We start from the raw sequence: 19,708 nt of genomic DNA, 5'->3' as shown, positions 1-19,708 counted from the left end.
AACATTGTGTCAATGTAGGTAGCTGTGTCCGGTAGACAGTGACAACTATATATCTGTTGGATCAACAAAGTAAAAAACCCAGGTCACACTCTGTGCTAATGTATGTGTACATTTCATGTACAATCCAGAGTCTAAGGAGGTACTCACTCGAGCTAGATTGCTACTGTGACACCAAACAGTACTTCAAATTCAGTTCTACTTTCTATATTCATATTTAACCCATGAACAATAATGTTGGTACCAATGTCCACATGAACTATTGCATAGATTTCCCGTGCAAAATATACTCTCATCACTGCCATGTATGTACGGAACTGGGGTGCCTGGTACGCCTTGATCTTCCCGGCTAACCAAGCAACATGACCAGAGAGCCTTTATGTCACACACAAACTGTTTCCATCTGTTTCCACTGAAAGACATTTATCCAAACTATCCCTTTATTCCTATAACAAAAAGTTAAACCATTCTTATATACACATTTTACAAACATTTAGATGTTTGTATATTTCTGTAAAACAATGACATCTCATTTGAGACCAATAGTCGGCATAGATCTGATATGTATGATCCATGCTGAATATAGGTCTCAATTTGGTTTATTGTGTCTGAAAAATCAAAGGAGATGTCATGGTTTGCTACAGAAACATGTCTAAATGTGGTTTGTAAAATGTGTTAAGAATGATCTTTGTTATATGCATGAAATAATATTTTGGATAATTCGTAAGTCTTTCTGTGCTGAACGTGCCACGATTTTGAAACACGATTGTAGTTAGGATGTCATGTGCTACGCATCCTTTCAAACAGACCATCCAGTGCAAATGGGTCCTTTTCTCTCTCCTCCACCACACTCTACCAGTGGCGTCCCTCAGGGCTCTATCCTATCGCCATGGTTTTTCACAATCTACCCAGTCCCTCTTGCCCACTTGATCTCCACCTTCTCCCCTCATTTTCAGTGTTATGCAGACACACAGCTCTCCAACTGCCATAATCTACCTCCTCCCCCTCTCATACCCGACTGCTATTCATGCATGGAGCTCTGCCAATGTTCTCTGCCTTAATGACAGTAAGAGATCCTTCATTGGGATGCCTCGTCTCCCCCCCCAGTCTCTGGCCACCCCTCCTTGGGCCCCCTCCCCTCACCCATGAGAGGCTAAAACCTTGGGATCATCTTTGACTCCTTTCTCTCCACACCACGGTCAGTAGTAGGCCGGGGCAGTAGGGCAATTGGCCAGGTTTGAAGAGTTTTGGGCCCGCTAATAGTTCGGCCAGGCTGTAGGGGTAGGAAAGTTTCCCTATTGCTGGGTCTTCTACAATCTTAAAAATTGTACAGTATTCAAACCAAAAAGAAATCCAGTTTTTGCTAATATGAAAAAAGTGATCTAAAAAAGTGGGATGAATTGGAATGTGATGGAAGATGAAAAATGTAGGGGAAGTTAAAGCGGCAACAGGCCGTTTTGTATGTGCACAGGCAGTCATAAGGCAGCAGGAATTCGTGCCATAGTGCTTGGCTCGTTACCAATGCATCAAGGAGGGGGACGGTGGTGCATTTCGGTTTTCCCCAATGTCACATTGCAAACCACTGATTCTTACAAACAGGACGGGACTAACTCATGTTCTCTACCCTAGGAAGTCCACACAAAGAATACATTCAGAGAATATTTTATTGAAGGGGCATCCTCTCTGCAAGGTCTAGTACCATGCAGTGCTAGAGGTTGCAAAAGGTTCCCAGCTTTAAATACGAAGCAAGAAAAACAGCTACAACTGAGCTTCTGGTCCAGGTGAGGGTCCAAGTGCTGCTGTGGTCCAAACGTTCACATTCAATGGTCGCTCTCGCCCTCTTCATAACCATCAGGGAGTGCATTGAAGTGAGGGTTGTGGAAGAGACTCTTGTTTCCATCACCCCATGGAAATGGCTAAGGAAAAAAAGAAAACATTTACAAAATGCGCAAGAGGCTTTGTTGTTTTTTGGCTGTCTAATCGGTGCAATGTGTGTATACAAACCCTGTACAGTGCTTAGACCTGAGCGTGTTTGATCAAAACTCGCAAACAGATGAAGTGCATATAATTAAGCATCATATGAAAGTCAATATCAAATGAAATTGTGAGTGTCTAACTGGCGCACAATTAATTTCCAAAAAGTTTTTGCTAGAGCCCCTTGAAAGATTACAACGTTGTAGCTAGGAATCCCGCTCCTGCAGAAGCGAGTCTTGTGTACCCCATGTACCCACTCCCACCCCCCTCATCAATGTTATCTATTCATAGGCCTTTATTTAGCTAATTCTGTGGCATTACCAGGACAGTCTTCGGTTCCCTCAACGACCCAGAGAACTAACATCAAAACTTTTAAACACTAAATTTCCCCATCACTAATATTAACAATCCATCAGATAGATGCTCTAATCCACCCACACGCAAGAAGGTGGACTCTAAAAGCCAAGCAAGATAAGAGACACCTAAGCAGGAGACTGCACATCTCTGGAAATGAGTGATTAAAGTTCAGAGCAGAGTGCTCTAGTCTCAGGTGGACAGAAAAGTGTGGACTCAGTTACCACTCTTGCCAGGAAGTACAGGGTACATTCTGATGACCGCTAGAAAACATTCTACAGATGGAGAAAAACACCCAGTAGGGTGGCATGTGTACCCAGTGATACTGGGAGGCTACGCTGAAAAGCACAGACCACCATGTCAGGGGTGCAAAGATGTTCACCTGAACGTGGGTCACAAGCTAGGATATACTGCATCTTCAGATGACAGCAATAAAGTGATCTCTCCTCTCAGGGACTCATTCCTGAAGGAGAGGCGCATTAGACAAACCTCAGTCAAGGAAGTGTACAGTTCCCAGATTTTTAAAGGAGTCTTTGTTACAGGATTGAGGTGCACAGCCATTTTCAGACTCAAGGTTTCAAAGCTAGCAAAGAAATTCAAAACCAGGCCTACAAAAGGACCAATTACTTCTGCCCACCGAGATCACAGCAGCAGAGGATACAATGCAATTAAGAAGCATCATCAGCATTCAGTGACCAGAATAGAGGCGAGGCAGATAGTGCTATGCATAGCGTCTTAACGTGCAACTACAGCAGACCCCAGGGTTATTCAAATGTGTTAGGGATTTGGCTGCAGAGCTTGGCAACTTTGGCCATTGCACTTTTCTTTAGACAAGAAAATGGACAAGGAATTGAAAAATTCGATATGAATGTAGTGGCCGTTTCTTCATCACAACAAAGGCAAGCTCACTTTGCCAGCAATGACTTCTCAGTGATGAAACAGGACTAGGGGATCTTGGCAATATGCAAATGGCCCCAATGTCCATCTAGTTTACAGACGTAGGTAATCCCATCTCCTTAAAGTTCTGTTCCAAGTAGAAGATAGTTTGACCTTTCTAGACGAATAATTCCTATATTTCAATGCCCATACTTGCAGTTTGATAGGTCAGACCTGGAGAGGAGCAAGTTTCCTCTTTGGGCTTTATGCTTGGTGATGCTCCACCAAGCTTAAGGCCCATGGTATCCAAGCAGCGTGGACAATGTTTCTGAAGGACAGGAGGCAATACGAGTGTTTTGGAATCAATTGGGACAAGTCTGACCTGCTCAAAGACTAGAATTTCTGGATTTCACATACATGATAGTTGCTACCCTAAGCTTACAACACCAGAAGATACAGGTAAATAGGCTCTATGCTGGAAAATGATACAATGTCGCTCAGATCTTTGCCAGGATAAGTCTTTTAGTCTCCTCTACTAAAACCATCCCACGTGATACCTTCCCAAAAGCTTACTGAGTGTCTTGGATGCTTCCTCTGGGAAAGCTTTGCCACCCCAGGTGCAGTCTCCGCACATTGTGCAGATGGTCATTAAGTATGAAGTTAACGGCCTACGAAATTTAAGTCTCATGGCACCCTACATTTTCCTGGTGCCAGAGGCCCGCCTAGAGATAAGATCCTTCAGTGGGCCCTCATATCCCAATAGCCACAGTTCTCAAGAAGGATGGACCATGCCCCAAACAAGGTCGTGCGATCTGGCAATCAGTGGTCGGTCTCCATCAGAGTCCAAAATACACACCTTTTAAAGCGGAGTGCAAACAGGTGCTGATGGCCTTTCTGCCCTCTGTGTGGCAGAAGATCATACTGATAATTACAGACACCACAGTGGCCATGCTTTACCTCAACACGAGCTGGTGTAAGGTCACTACTACCACTGTGCGGAGAGGCATAGAAGTACTGATTTCGGGCACTGCAAGAAGGAATCTGTCAGCATTCACCTAGCCAGAGAGGAGAACATGGTGTAGGATGCTCTGAGCAGGCAGAGCACAGTCTCCCACAAGTGGAAGTTAGCTCAAGAAGTCCTACTAGAGATCATGTCCCTCTTGGGAACCCCTCAAGTGGGCCCGTTTGTCTCCAGTATCAACAGGAAATGCAACCTGTTCTGCTCCAGGGAATTTCCTCAAGAGGAGCTCCGGTTTGTGGTGAAATGGGAATGTCCACTTCTGTACGCATTCCCACTGGTCACCGTCATTACTCGTCATCAGGAGGTTAAGGTAGTTCAGGAATTCCATGATCCAGACCACTCCGGGTTGGGCCAGGAGGACGACGTACCCGGACCTGCGAGACAGGCCCGTCTGCACTCCAGTCTTCCTCAAAGATCAGACAGGAGGGTCGAGGGTCTCAACCTTCACCCATAAATCAGAACCCTGGTTTCTGAAAAGTTAACAGAATGGGACTTCCCAGAAGTAATGGCGTTTTTCAGCCAGAGGTCCAGTAACTTAAGCTCTGTACCGCTGCTGTTGAACACGTTTTGCAGCTGGTGCAGAGATGGGGATATGGACCCTTTTTCTTGTGATACACCTTCCGTGTTGTCCTTTTTACTGCACTTAGCCCATCAAGTGCTGCAGGTTTCTACTGCAAAGTGATATCTGGCAGCATTATCCATTGTACACAAAGCCTTCCCACCCGGGTACAACCTTATTGTTTGTAATAGAATGCGAAAGGGGAGGAGGTCTGGCGATACTACACAAACACCAATTCCATTAATGAATTACACCTCAGCCAACACCAGACTTCGAATCCCTTCTGGTAAACCTCCAACCATCACCCTCCAACTCGCACAGCTTCCTGCACATCTACAGACCACTTTACTACAACAATAACTTAGACACGCTCTGCGACAGATAACTATCAACCTCCAGCCAACATCTGGATTCACTCGCCCTCCCTTAGACCCGACCTCAACCTAGAGGCATTCAACATGACAAAGCATCACCACACCAACCCACATTGGAGGTCACACCCTTGATGCAATCTTCACTGCAGCAAACCCATCCACACAGCCCCCACATGGACTGATCATCTTTACCTCTGCGGACCACTCCCATGGTCACACTAGCCCTCCAGCAACCCGCACACCTCACTCCTCTTTGGAATAAGGTTGTAATCAACAGAGACCTAGCCAACACCCTCCTCACCTCTCCTAACGAAAAGAGCACCCCCCCCCATCAAACTTCGATCTATGGCTCTCGAAATCTCTTACACCCCTCACCCCAACAAAACGGTCCTCAGATCAGGACCTACACTGAGATGGTACACCACCAACCTAAACCACTTTAAACCCTCAAGCACAGCCAGGAAAGGACTTGGAGAACTAGCCATACGGCCCTGAACAAAACTGCCCTAGCAAGACTAACAGCATACAGACTGGAAATCAGAAAAACCAAGGAAGTATTCTATGGAACTGAACTCCAAGAACCCCAGCAAGGAACTGAACAGAAGCATTTCCAAATTAAACACCCTAGCCTGCTCCAAGCCCCCTCCCCCCCACCCACCTATCTCTCAATCCCTATGTGACACGTTGTCAGAACACTTCCAGAATTTCGCTATCGACAGGCTCCGTCATCTCTAAATTGGAACACTTACCCCCCCCACCCACCGATAGCAGGACCCAAACCGACACCCCTTCGATTCCAACTGTCACTTCCTTCTCACCACACACCAGGAGTTACTCTCGCTCCTAGCTCACCCACCAGGCTCAGCTGAGGACCCCTCCCTGCCCACCCTAAATAATATTCTAGCCTCAACCCACGCAAGCAGTATTGCACGCTCAATTATCAATGACTCCCTAACATCAGGAAACTTTCCAGAAGCAATAAAAAAATAATTTAAAAAAACCTACATTAAACCCCTCCTCAAAGAACCTGCACTCTACCCTCTCCTCCACCAGAACTACTTTCCTATTTCCAAATCCTGCTTCATGGCTAAACTCATGCACTGCACAGCATACAAGCAGCTGGGCCTCTTCACTGGAGTAAGCAGCCACCTAGACCCCACGCAAACTGGCTTCAGACCACTCAGAACAGAATCCTTCTGAGTGCCCACCTGGAAGGACCTAAAAACGAACAGATGCTGAAGCCTGCTTTCATCCTTCTCGATCTCTCAGCAGCCTTTGCTGCCATCGACCAAGCCATCCTTCTAGACAGCTATAATTTTAGGAATCAAAGACAGCCCTCACGTTATCTCCTCGTTCATCGCTAACCACTCACAAATCACGCTGCTCTACCTCACGACCAGTAACAAGAGGGGTTCCAAAAGTAGCATGTACATCTCCACTGCTCTTCAAAATATTTCTAAGCCCTCTGCCCGCACTATCTGCTCCCACAATCTTACCCGTTACATCTACACCGACAGATCCTCCATAAAAATCCCAAAATCACCAGGCCCCAAAAGTCCAGATCCATCGTCATGCCTCTCGGATATTGACTACATGACGACCAACCATCTCCTCAATCCAGGGAAAACTTAGTCTGCGGGAAAAAAATTGCTCCTCCCACAACCTATTCCTTGCCCGCAATCCCCAAGCCGGCAAACTTCACTTCGGTGAAAAAGCTTTGATGCACACTGGACACAGACCTATCCCTCTCCCAAAAAGTCAACTCGGTGTCCAGAACCTGTTTCTTCCACCTACGCATCCTCAGGCGCATCGTCCCTTATCTGTCCTACCCTCATATAGTCTCCACCATTATGTCCATCATCCTCTTCCACCTAGACTACGCAAACTGCCTTTACCTAGGCGCATCAGCATCGCAGTTAAGGAAACTGCAAAGAAGCAAAAACGCTGCAGCCCGCCTGCTCATGAACCTAGCCCCCAGAAAGCATCAGCCCTACACTACGAATACTCCATTGGCTCCCTGTCTGTCGGCGCACAACCTTTTAAAGCCATATGCATCACCCACTGAGCCATCCACAACACTGGGCTGGAATTACTTCATGACTACCACCCACAAGGAAGCTCACATCACGCACAGCACCGCTCCTTGTGGTCCCACACTACAACTCCTCCAGACTGGGTGATCATTCTCTGTCCAAGCGCTGATCTGGAACTCTACCCATGCACATTTGCAACATTGAAAACCTGGCATTCAGAAAGGCCCTCAAAACCTGGATCTTCCCCCTCCTCTTGAAACCCTCCTGTCTAACCTCCAATGGGTGCACCAACACACTGACCCGAACACACTAGCACGCACCCCTTTTGACCAATGTTTCCACAGATGCCGGCACAGTTTGCAGCGGCACACTGACAAACTCGTTCCAACTCAAACATAACACCCCTGCCCACCAATACCCCACGAATGCTGGCAGCGTTCGCAGAGGCATACCATAAACTATTGTCCCCTTGAAAAACTGACCTCACCATTAGCCACAGACGACAGCAGCAGCACCGTAAAACTACCATCCACTAGTCTTGCTCACTAGTATAGTGAGACCTGCCAAAATTGTCCCATTCGCCCATTCTCAGTACCTGGGAGACAGTAGCTTGTGGCACCAGTTTATGCTCAGGGGTAGACCATGCAGACTAGCATTGTAAGCCTTCTCCCACCCCCACAAGACCAGGAAGCCCAGAAAAACAAACCACAAAGAGCATCCTGTTGCGAAGTTTAAGGTATGTATAAATGCGCCACTTGGACACCCGCCACAGGCACAGCCTTGCACCCACGCACTACAGAAAACAGCTACAGCTATGCCAATTCCGGCCTAGCTGGGTATAACTTGTGCACTGAATTTCCCTCAACAAGCTTGCCACTAATACAGCGACAATCTATGAAGTTTATCTTTAAACACATTGAATCTCACACGCTAGCACTCTACCCTAACCCTGCAGCACCCAAACCATGTGCCCAAACTCTTGGGTTGCTTAACGGAGCCTAGCCAGCCGTCACGATATGCACACAAGCATCCTAAAAATCCTCTTACAATCCTTTACACCCGGTTCGGCCCCTGAGGGAGTTCCAACCACAAGGCGCTTTGAGGCCATACACATGGGGAAATAGCACTATACAAATAACTACAACACAATATGGCAGCTACACAATTGGGTAGTCCAACGTCCAATACTTTTTACAGAAGATCATCAACAGGCAGAACACTGCCCACCACTATGTTGTGGTCAACAAACACCAACAATATGAAGGATACCAGTGACTTGCTGCTAGATTGGGAGTTGGTTCGGGCACACGTTGACCCTGTGGGTCCCCCTACTTGAAAGATCTTTTAAGCTTCAGGTACAACAGGCAGATGTAAAGTCTTTCCAGCTGGAGCACAATTCCAGCAGACATTTCTCCAACACAGTGCTTGAATTCACATTCCCGTCGTTTGAGATTATTGCATGTATGCTGCCCAAGTCAGGACACAAGGGGAGGCTGGTCTTAATGACAGCTTTGAGTCTACAAGATATTTTGGCAGCCTCCAAATCTTCATTTATTTGAATTTAGTTTAAACATGTATAATGCGCTTAACACCTGTGGGATTACTAAGCGCGGATCCAGGATTCGAACTTATGTTGCTCTGCATTGTCTTCCCAAACTCCCCCACAAAATGTGTGATCCGGAAGAGAAGCCACACGGGGCACACTCCATGCAAGTAATGTGGAAGATTTCTGGGATAGCTGAAGAAAACCATGTCTTTCACAAACATTCGTAGTTCTTGGGCTCCCAGTACAGGAAAGTCATACACCTTGGCTATTGTCCACAGAGGACCTCCACCCTACTTCATTGAAGTCATCTAGGTTGCACATTTCCTCTTGGATTTAGTCACAGAAGGAAAACGTCGCAGGAACTGAACTGGCAAATATTAGACCAGTGGGTGGGAAGATGCAGGAGCGCACTCGGAGTCATTTTCAACTGCACCAGTTGAATCGTAACAGGATCCTAACCTGCCTTCCCAGGAAGCCCCCAAGCTAATGTTGCCCTTAACTTGGAGGCAGTGACATTAAAGCGAAAAACCCACCCAGGCAACAGTGAAACTAGAGTGATAGCAGGAATAAATAGTATACGGTTAAGGATTGGCATTACACAAATATGTACTTGAATTAAAGAGCAATGTGCTGCCACCTGCATAGGCATTCTAGGTAGACCACTCTGGTAAAGTAAGCTAGGAAATGTGCAATACGCAGACTGACAAATGGATAAAGAGTATAACCAACTGCCATGCCCCGAGGCATTACCTTCGATCGGATACGGAGATGAGAATAGGGAACAAACTCTGGCTTCTCGTGTGAATGGTGCTGCATCTTCAAGTAAGCATTCAGCATACAAACAGCAACACCGGGGAGAGCAACTACATACGTTAGAATCTTCCATGTACGGGCTGTAAAAAAAGAAAAACACAACCAAGTGGTAAAGCAGTAGATGACCGTAAAAAAAAAACATACCTTACTCGCCAATGGCTAGTGCAAGTTGTGTGGCCGATATATAGCACACGCTAATGCAGGTTTTGCAGTGTTCGTGGTACTGGAAAGAACAGCTATTACACCAGTGTAATGTATGCACTAAAAGGCTGTTACCTTGCTTGCACTGACATTTTACGCATGGGTGTTGATCTGAAAGCAAAAATGAACCCTACATCGCAAAAGGAAGAACCTCGAACTTGCGTTTAAAATTGCGATGCAGTGTCCCTTGTAAGTGCGGTGATTTTAGAATCCAAATGCCCCCTTTACTCGCTGAACAGGCTTCTCAAAAGTCGAATCTGGCGCCAAAGTGTCACTATTGCTGGGAAAAACGTTTAAAACCTAGACGCTCGAACCAAGCGCTTAACAGTTATATACTGAAGCATTCATTCTGAGGGCAAACAAACGCCATGTTCCTTCCTTAGCCCTCCAAAGACCACCCACCACACAACTAACTACATTTAATATTTACTAAAGGCCGTGTATTTGTAAACCGGAACAAAGCAATTCAGCATTTTAGTACATTTCACGTGCAAGCGTGCCACCATAATGGTGGTGCTGGAAACAGGATGTCAAAACTCATTCATTTGCATATGATAATTTTGGAAATGCAGTGTTTGATAATGCTAAATACAGCAAGTTATTTTCATGACAATGGTAGAGGAAGCCCGATCCCACGTATATTTTCTCTGGGGTGGGCGAATGAAAGTTTGATCCTACTTGCTTAGGCGGCAGAAGAATGTACAGTTTAGATAACTTGAGGGGCAAGGGCATGGTTCTCTCAATGCCGACAAAAAAGGTTTTTTTTTCATTTCAGAAAGTTTGAAGATTAAGCTTTTGTCTGTAACCAACTAGTGCCATGAAACGCCACAGTAAATTTATACCAGACCTCAGAATGCGTACTTGTCACTAGCCACTGGGTAGTGAGACTCGAGTAAGAAATGGTGTACTGTGTGCATTTAAAGTACTGAGGCGTGCGAGTAGCTTTATGCCTGGCGAGTATACGATCACAGGTACCACTTTTCACCGTCAACTATCCCCTCCACCCCCAGGACAACCCTGCTTAACCCCCTCTTACAAAACCAAGAGACCACCAAAGTGGCAGAGGTCGCACAATACAAGGCGCAGATTATAGGAATATGGTGTGACGTTTTTGTAAAGCTTTCTTTGCACTGGCAAATTAATGTATTGGTACAAATAGCACAGTTTTGGGTCCAATCTTTCGGGAGCATTGCACTGCTGACGGCCTCCTATGGTACATGTCATGAATGTGTATTCTATTCTGAAAACCCAATAAAAATACAAAAATATTTTCTATGCAGAAACAAAACTGATAGCTGGAAATAGCAAAATTGACCACGTGTCCCCTATAATGTCAGTCCCACATTTGCCAATGGTAAGAAGGGTTTTGAGACCCCCGATTTAGCTGAAACGTTTCAGATTTTGGGTGGTGTCCGCATACATGAAGTAGTGCAACTTGGGAATTAGTGTAAGGCTTGTGGACAATACAATACATATTTTAATACTATATGCACGGTTAAACTTGGTGTTGCAAGCTACTAGCCAGTCACTCAGTCCTGCAATTCTACACGAGTCAATCACCACTAGTCACTGCAAATTTTGAGCCCTGCCATATGAATTGTTACCCAATATCCATTTTCAACTAGTACTTTTTCAGGTGAGCAATTTGTATTCAACACTGAGTGATGAGCACCCCTGATTGATCGGCATGGTAGGTTGGCATACTATACATCAGATAGGCATCTGAAAAAAAGCTATTCCGGGTGAAGAGCGACTAAACCATAACCACAGCATTGCTATTTTACCAAGGGAACATTTTGCCTGGTACAACTTCAGCCATGTCTCAGGCTGGCCATTGCCTGTGGTCATGAGCAGTGGACAGTTCCTCGATTGGTGTCCTTGGGCCATGCCTGTGTCCCCCAATGTGCCCACTTTGTAAAGTCTGCAATGTGCCTGTGGCCATGCCAAGTAAATACTGTACCCTGGCCCGAAACCAGTGGCTGCTCCGTGTCCTCTGATCTAGGTCTGCAGAGACAGCCCTCGGCCCATTGTCTGCGCTCTATCCCTTTGGAGTGCAAGGGTACACTGGTTTTTCAAGAAACAGACTGCTATATTTTGACTGGTTAAAATTCCACCCCTCCAAAGCTCACCTGACCAAGCTGTGGTGGAAGTGTTCCCCAAAGGGCGGCAATATGTCCCAGTGCAATGTGAAATTGTTGAACTGACCACAAAGGCAGCCCCAGCAAAAACTTCCAACCCACACACATTCAGAATAGGCCAATTTCATACAGCCATTCTTAAAGATTTTTACTCTGAGTCGTGGACCCATAGATCCAATCGGACACAATGGCAGAATGTAAAGTCTTCTAATAGATAGAGTACAGTTATCCCCACCTTAATGTGGACACGTTTTCGAGTTAAGGAGAAAGGGGGGCGACCGCTGGGACATCTTCCTATAGGGAGCACAACTACATAGTAATTGTGGCAGAGCAGTGGCACTCAGAGAGCAGGGCTTTTACTTTAAAGGAAATAAACTGAAATATCTACTGCTGTGCAGGCAAACCAGAATTTCAGGTGATTACATTTGTAAAATAGACAGCCAAAGCCTTAGTTTTCAACTCTGCCAAGCTACGGTCAGTGGAGGAGTTCGGTGTAAAAAGAAACCTTTATAACTTGGGCAACACCAGTGCCTAGTTATATGTCCTAAAATATCTATTGTATAGGAAATGTGTGTATTCCATACAGGCCACATTACCTGTGCTAAAGGTGATAGACAAGTGCAGTCACAAGAAAGCAAGTGGTCAAAGTATTCAGAAATAGTACTGCTGTCAAATGTCAGTCACCAGTAAGCAAAAGTGATGGGATGAGTGGGTAAATTTGAGAGTCGAGTCCGAGGCCTGGTCTGTTCTAGGAGCCAACGCAAAGAAGAATAATCAATTCCTGTAATTTCTAATTTTGCAGATCGCATTTTGCCCGAGTTCACACGCTGTAGGCAAGAGGCGGGTTCACCCAGTCAGCACTTTAGACTGGAATATTTTATTCTAAGTGATCCGGCCGCGGCTGATTTTGCCGGGGCCGGAATGTTCGAACTACCAAATGTTTGCACCTTTCTCATGCGAACACTTACATACTACAGGGGCCGCAGGGGTTTCCCCCCCGCTCACTATACTGTAAAGTGTAGTGAGCGGGGTTTGTGGGGGACACCCCTGCAGCCCCCATTTTTTCTTTTTTTTGCAGGTGCTGCGGGGGTGTCCCCCGCAACACCCCGCTCCCTATGTCACACAGTAGGGTGAGCGGGGACACCCTCGCAGCCTTTTTTTTACTTGCCTGCAATGCTACCACCAAAGGTTAGAACTTTTGGTGTTCGAACCTTTTGTGGTAACATGTTTCGGTCGTTTTGTACGGTCAGACTTTTTTCGGTCCGATCGTACAAAGATTTGTCCCAGGTAGTGCTAAGATATGGTCGAGCATGGCTTTAGGAAGCTAAACATAAAACAGTAGGAAAAAAAAGTTGCAAGCCCTTGGCCAGGTATAAAGTTGCGTGTGCCCTCCAGTCTCCACATGCACACATACCACCATTTCTTACTCGCCAAGATTACTCCCCTATGTCTAGTGCAAATGTTTAGGACAAAGCTAAAATAAATAAAGGATTTAGTTCACAAGTCAAGCGTCCAGGCTGTTTGACACAAGCATGCAGCTTGTTATTAAAGGGGGTAGTCCAGCTAAAAATTTTATTTAAAAAATAGGCAACAAAAATAAAATACTTAAACTTCCTATGTAAAATTTGGAGCTATTCAAAATTTGGAGCTATTCAAGCTCAAAATTCGCAAAAGAAAGCACATGGGCGCATCCATTTTGTGAAATGGATGCCCGCTTGTGCTGGCTTTTGCGGCACTAATGATGGAAAAGCCAGCCAGCTGTAGTAAACAAAAGCTACCGCTGGGTGGCTTTTCCTTCATTGGTGCTGTACGCGGAGGACGGGGACCGGAGACCAGAGCAGGAAAGCTGCAGCTGAATCTCGGCAAGTGCTATTTATTTATTTTTTTAAAATAAGCACTAGCTGTGTTTTTTCCCCTAGGTTTTCCAGGCTGAACTTAGAAATAAAACCGCAGCTTTAAAAACGTATTTATGTTTGCGTTATTGTGTTTGAAAACGCTGTGGTTTTTCTTTCCAAGTTTCTCAGGCTCCTCCGAGCCGGAGGAGCCTGAGAAACTTGGAAAGAAAAATCACAGCATTTTCAAACACAATAACGTTGTATTTATGTTTGCGGTTGCTTCAAAAGCGACCGCAAACAAATACAACGTTTTTAAAGCTGCAGTTTTATTTCTAAGTTTTCCGGGCTCCTCCAGCCCAGAAAACTTACAAAAAAAAACGGAGCTAGTGCTTATTTTTAAAAAAAAATAAATAGCACTTACCGAGATTCAGCTGCAGCTTTCCTGCTCTGGTCTCTGTCCTCCGCGTACAGCACCAATGAAGGAAAAGCCACCCAGCGGTAGATTTTGTTTACTACAGCTGGCTGGCTTTTCCTTCATTAGTGCCGCAAAAGCAAAAGCCAGCACAGGCGGGCATCCATTTCACAAAATGGATGTGCCCATGTGCTTGCTTTTGCGAATTTTGAGCTTGATTAGCTCAAAATTTTACATAGGAAGTTTAAAAAAAAGTGCTAGTATTTCTTTTTTAATGTTGCCCATCTATTTTTTAAATAAAATGTTTAGCTGGACGTTACTATGTTTACTTGTTTTGCTACTTGGCCTAGGCAGGGCCAAGCCCTGCCTGGTTCACCCCCCCCCAGCCCCCCATCTAGATTCCAGTATGGAATAGGTTCCACTTCACTACGGGAAACTGAAGTTAACTGATGGTGCAGAGTCCAAGATAACTGTAGCTATTATTTAGCTAATGTGCAGGACTAGTAGCCAGAGAGTGGCCGAGGGATTCGGAGGAGGCAAGCCTCCAAGTCCCTACACAGGTTTCTTTCTCTGCCAGAGCGTCTTTTGCAACTATGAGCTGTTGGTGCATGGTTACTTGCCCTAGTCAATGCTCCTGCATGTTGTGAATAGGCATGTAGGGCAAGCAGCAAGGCTTTGTCCAAGAACAGAGGTGTCTTGGATGCTTTCATTAAAACTGGTATCACCAGGTTACGGTTACAGGAGAAGGTTTTTGAAAAATTGAAGACAAGCAAAACATCAGGCACCTCATATCTGAGTTGCAATTCAGGACTTCGCCCTAATGCACAATTTATTCACACAAATACCTAGGGAGGCTGCCTTCCGAGGAAGGAGTCCCAAGTGTACAACAGGCTGTAAACGTTTTTCAACAACTTAACCTTTCAAAGCTGCTGGGACTTTGATGGTAGCCTCTGGTAGATGGAGGACAGCCTGCTTGTCATGCAATGGCTTGCATTTAGTTGTGAAGTAGCTATGAGTTTCCTTCAAAAAGCAGGGAATGAGAAACGTGTGATATGAAATGTCATTCTGTTAGCAGCAAAGTGTTTCAATGGTATGGAAAGGGTAAAGAAAGCTAGGGGCTGTGAAGTAAAAGTCAGTACACTAAAACAGTTGTTCAAAGACCTCAAAGACTTGGGGCCTCTTTAGGTGTTTGCAATGTGATAAAAGTGGCGATAATTCTACGATCGCCTGTTTTGTGCAGTAACTAAATTATCGCCATTTCTACGACACCTCTGCTTTCCAAGTTTGACCTTGCCTACACCAAAATGTGAGTAAATCATCCACTCCAAGGCCAAAAAATTGTTGTACCGCTCACAGTAATTCCACCATAATCCCTGTGAGTCCTATGGATTACAAAAATGGGATTTACACAGCCATTCCACCACTCATGATCCTGTGGTAAATCGACGGGACCTAGTGGCGGCAGCGAAAAAATATTTAGTCCTGAATTACCACCAAATTCGCAATGAGACCATTAGTTTTGAGTAAAAACTGAGACCGGGGGCCCTAGGATGCACACTTTACTATGGCTGTTTGAACTAGGTATTTTCCTGTCAAAGCATATTGCACTGTCTCATAGCTTGGAAGCAGCACACTACTGCATAAACAAAACAAAGGTGGCGCAAGAACTTGCTATGTTTGGGAAGAGGGGTGAAGTATGCCAGGAGCATTTCAAGAACGTGAATGTATATGTATAAAGCTCAGCGAGTTCTTTGTCAGATTAGATTGAAAGATGCGACATTGTAGATCGTCTTAATGGAGGTGAGATCAGCTCAAAGTGTCACCATACCTTTATGATTGAGCTGGTGGAAATGGGTGAATTTAACAATGGTAAAGTGGACAGGGAGCGTCCCTACAAAGGGGAGAATACACTTAACCCAACCAGGGAACAGGTATAGCCGGTTATTAATTTTATTTAGTGCAAATGCTGCCGATTTCATAGTCTTCGCACTGTGGCACCAGAGGACATTACTTGGCTGGCGTCTAAGTTTAATGAGCAGGAGCCACAAATAGCTGGGGATTGGGCATCACTGAGTCAAGATCTACTCCTACAGAACCAGGATCTAGTAGCGTGCCACAAATCTAACCTTTATGGGAGGTGCAAACTGCATAGGTAGGTTTGTATTGTACCAGTTGGCGTCAGGTGCCAAAAGTAGTTTCTGTCAGTTGTTGGTGTCAAGTCAGTCAGGCTCTCCAGGGCTAGAAGCAGGAGCTAAATAGCTCACAGCAATTTCGAACCCCGACTACCACAGATATCAAGAAGGAGGTTGTTGGTCCTACTAGGAAAAAGATGGATACCAAAAATTGAGGCTAGACCAGTGTTCTTCACTGTGGGGCACCCCCTCTGGTGTGGCATACCCCCCTGGTGTGGCATGGCACGAATCCTTCACCTTCAGCAACACTTGACAGCCGATTTGTGTTTATCGGCAGCTTTGCGTGCCTTTCAGTCGGAGCACTCCATTCAAGAAATAAAGTGTGGTGCTGCATTTCTTGATGAAAGGAGCACCCGACTGAAAGGCAAAATGCAAACACTGGGCTTGCCGTAACAGAGCCGATAAACATTGATCTTCTATGGCAAGAACTGCCTTAGCAATCTTCCCTTTCATCAGGTGTTTGCCTCCCATTCAAGTCCAGGATGTTTTATTGATCTGTAGCACGCTTGAGAGGCAGGTGCTGTAAAAGTCTGTCTGCACCCTTTTTTTTAGGAAACGAAATTGACTCTCCTCCGATTTATCAAGTCCCATGTAGGAGCTGTTTCTGTAATCAAGGTTAGCCAAGACTAATGCTCTTGCCAGATTGATTTTATAGGTCATCCCAAGGACAGGAATGATCCTTTTCATGATATGGATTTGGAGATGTTATCTGAGCAACTTAATTGATTTAGGCAGTGATAAGTCAGTATCTATTAAGAAAGCAAGGTTTGTAACCCTTTTATGAGGGGGAAGGGATGCTGAAGAAAGTGATTCTATGTTACTGGCGAAGAAGTAGTCAGTTGACCTCTATTCTTGAATCACGGTTGGTCAGTTTGGAGTTCTAAATTGAAGTGATTTGTGAATCGTCTGCATTTTGTCACAGGGTGTTGGCGTTTGATTCCAATTGGTTGGCAAGTGGATACAAGAAGACATTCTTCCCTCTAAAGTCCCCCACAATCCATGGTAAAAAGGGAATTATGCGGTTTACGGAAGATGTAAAAGATCTCATACAAAATGTGGGTAAAGCAAGAGGAGGGCCATGACAAGAGGCTATGAGGTAGGTGGAAAGAGGCCCAGAATGAGGCTTCGGGAAAACAAAGATGCTAGAGAACAGGGCCAGAGACAGAATGTCAGACAGCAGAGAAGAAAGAACAGAAGGAGGGTAAAAGGGTGTTTGAGAACGGGAGGGACTGAATAGGGCAGGGGAGAACATGGTTTTAGAGAAACTTGTTTTTACAAAGGTGTCAACAGTGAAGTGACAGATATGGTGAACACAGAATCGAATAGCATCCTTCCACGATGCATAAGTGTTGGAGTGATTGCTAAAACGGTCATTCTTTATTTCCTAAAGGCCTGCAAAAGAGCCTCAAAGCGAGCTCTAGGGGGTAAGCCTACTACATAACCGAGATGTTGGCATTTGAAATGTACTGTACATCATCTGGAGAGTGCGAGGGGGTGCAGAACCCAGGAGTGGAATTATTTACCATTTGCTCACGAATATGGTCTAGTTTCTTGGCAACGCGTACCTTGTAAATGTTAGATGGGGCATTGGTAATTTATCTTGATAAAGGTGTACTGTAAGATATTCAAAAGACAGAAGGGAGCAACGAGGGGGAATTCAAAGCGACGTTATAAGGATCCTAGTTTTACAAGTTGCCGAGGGTGGTTAGTGAGTGTATGGGTTAACAGGACACGAGCATATTACCAATTACAATGAATCTGCTGAAATTACAAAGCATCTAATTAAAAGCAGTCAGAAAACAGGGAGCGTAAATCTGCCAGAAACAGGTGTTCTTTGAACTGGGCCTCCCGTCGGAATACTGGATTAACTGGCGGGTTCCAACGCCAGCAAGGAATATCCTGGCTCCTACAAGAAACTCCCTATATGAAAATCTATTAAACTGTCTGAACAAGACTTTAGGTGTGGCCGATAGACTTCTGAATGGAATAGACAAGATCGCTCAAACTTTATAAGCAACCCACTAAATGTAAAGGGGCTTAGAGAAAGGGACTGGAATATCACCATCTCACGTACAAGAGGATACAAATTGCACGCCAAATTTTCAATAATTGATAAACCTCTCGGTAACCTGCCAAATTACCTTAACCAATTTCCGTGCCCTGTTAGTAGAACACAAGACTTATACTAAACTGCCCACCAAAAAGAAAAAGGACAGCGGCATATCTGCCAACGGTACATAGCCAGAAAAACAACCGACACCTACTGGTGGAATGGCCAATGCTGACATTAAGGAGAACACATATGGGGAGATTCCTCTCTATGGCAAATTAATTTACAGAGTTTAATGATCTGTGGAATCGTATGTATATCACCAAACAAATTAATGAGCTTGCTATAAGAGCGTGGAAATCACAACATATCAAAATAAGAGTCCGAGACATGAATAACAAACCATTATATTAAATGCGATATGTAATTTCGAAGAAACCTATTTTGGATCAATCACTACTGCTTTGTTCTAGAAAAGAGTTGCGAGCACACGGAGTGGGAGGGCAGGCGCCTCAGTTATACTTGTGTTGGGAGACATTAGCGCATCATCGATTTTGAGCTTTGCGGGCGGGGAAATCGAGCGATAGCTAGTCAACATTCAAGCGGCGATAATGGCATAAGCCACAAAACGTGAAGGCTTAAAATAAGTTAGGATTGATTCACCAGAAAACACTGATCCTAAGCAATAGCAAATGTTACTATTTTTTACTGTAAAGAGGTGTGATGGGTCGGAGTAAAATAACACAACTGCCTAACATTGGACCATAACCCATGCTAAGCCCTTGTATTGCCCCCATTCTGGCTTTACTGGAACAGCGAGAGCAGTGGACACCCTCAATGGTTGCTCCACGTCCCGTCCTCAAGGTCACCCTTGACCGCAGGACCGGTAGTTTTGCCAAGAGAAGTATCTATAACCGCCCCATGTGGGTCTCCGCTGGTACCTGCGTTGCCTTCACCGTGGGCGGCGGCAGCTGCCGAAAAGAGCCGCCCGTTGGGCGCGACAGCCCTGCTCAACACAGCCGATAGCCTTCCGAGTGCCGCCATGGTCCAAAGTGTCTGACTGACTGCCTCTTTCCTGTGCGTCAAACACGATACCCGGAACTGCTGCCAAAATAAAGGAAGGTCAATAGCTCTCCCGCCGGAAGTAATGTTCCCCGGACACGAACAGGTTGGTATCGTCGGACATGTTTGAATGGTGACAATGTGGAGAAGGGCATAGGCGGGCGTACTTAAAACGTACTACTGTTAAAGGTATATATATTGTTTAAGAATAATCCGTACGAATTGATAATTGTGCGATGTGTAGGTTGATCAGATTTAAAAAGTAAAAAAC

The 19,708-nt window shown here is 45.2% G+C and overlaps 1 protein-coding gene across 1 annotated transcript; it reads right to left on the bottom strand.

Moving 5' to 3' along the window:
* Positions 1–1,643: 1,643 nt before the first annotated feature.
* Positions 1,644–19,475, bottom strand: COX6A1 (cytochrome c oxidase subunit 6A1). Its single transcript, XM_069619763.1, has 3 exons — positions 19,317–19,475; positions 9,485–9,627; positions 1,644–1,913 (listed from the first exon to the last, which is right to left on the bottom strand). The coding sequence occupies exons 1-3, from the start codon at positions 19,417–19,419 to the stop codon at positions 1,818–1,820; spliced, it is 342 nt and encodes a 113-aa protein (XP_069475864.1). The 5' UTR covers positions 19,420–19,475; the 3' UTR covers positions 1,644–1,817.
* Positions 19,476–19,708: the final 233 nt, after the last annotated feature.

This window comes from Ambystoma mexicanum, chromosome 10 (assembly GCF_040938575.1).
Source record: "Ambystoma mexicanum isolate Mex_15411 chromosome 10, UKY_AmexF1_1, whole genome shotgun sequence".
In the NCBI taxonomy this organism is placed as follows: domain Eukaryota; kingdom Metazoa; phylum Chordata; class Amphibia; order Caudata; family Ambystomatidae; genus Ambystoma; species Ambystoma mexicanum.
This window is presented reverse-complemented; position numbering and strand designations above follow the sequence as displayed.

What these genes read in the sequence shown, in the direction of transcription:
- COX6A1 (XM_069619763.1), bottom strand. Translation starts at nt 19,419, where the DNA reads ATGGCGGCACTCGGAAGGCTATCGGCTGTGTTGAGCAGGGCTGTCGCG. An exon ending in CCACGGTGAAGGCAACGCAG is followed by an intron (nt 9,628 to 19,316) that starts GTACCAGCGGAG and finishes CTTTTTTTACAG; the next exon opens with CCCGTACATGGAAGATTCTA. An exon ending in ATCTCCGTATCCGATCGAAG is followed by an intron (nt 1,914 to 9,484) that starts GTAATGCCTCGG and finishes TTTTTTCCTTAG; the next exon opens with CCATTTCCATGGGGTGATGG.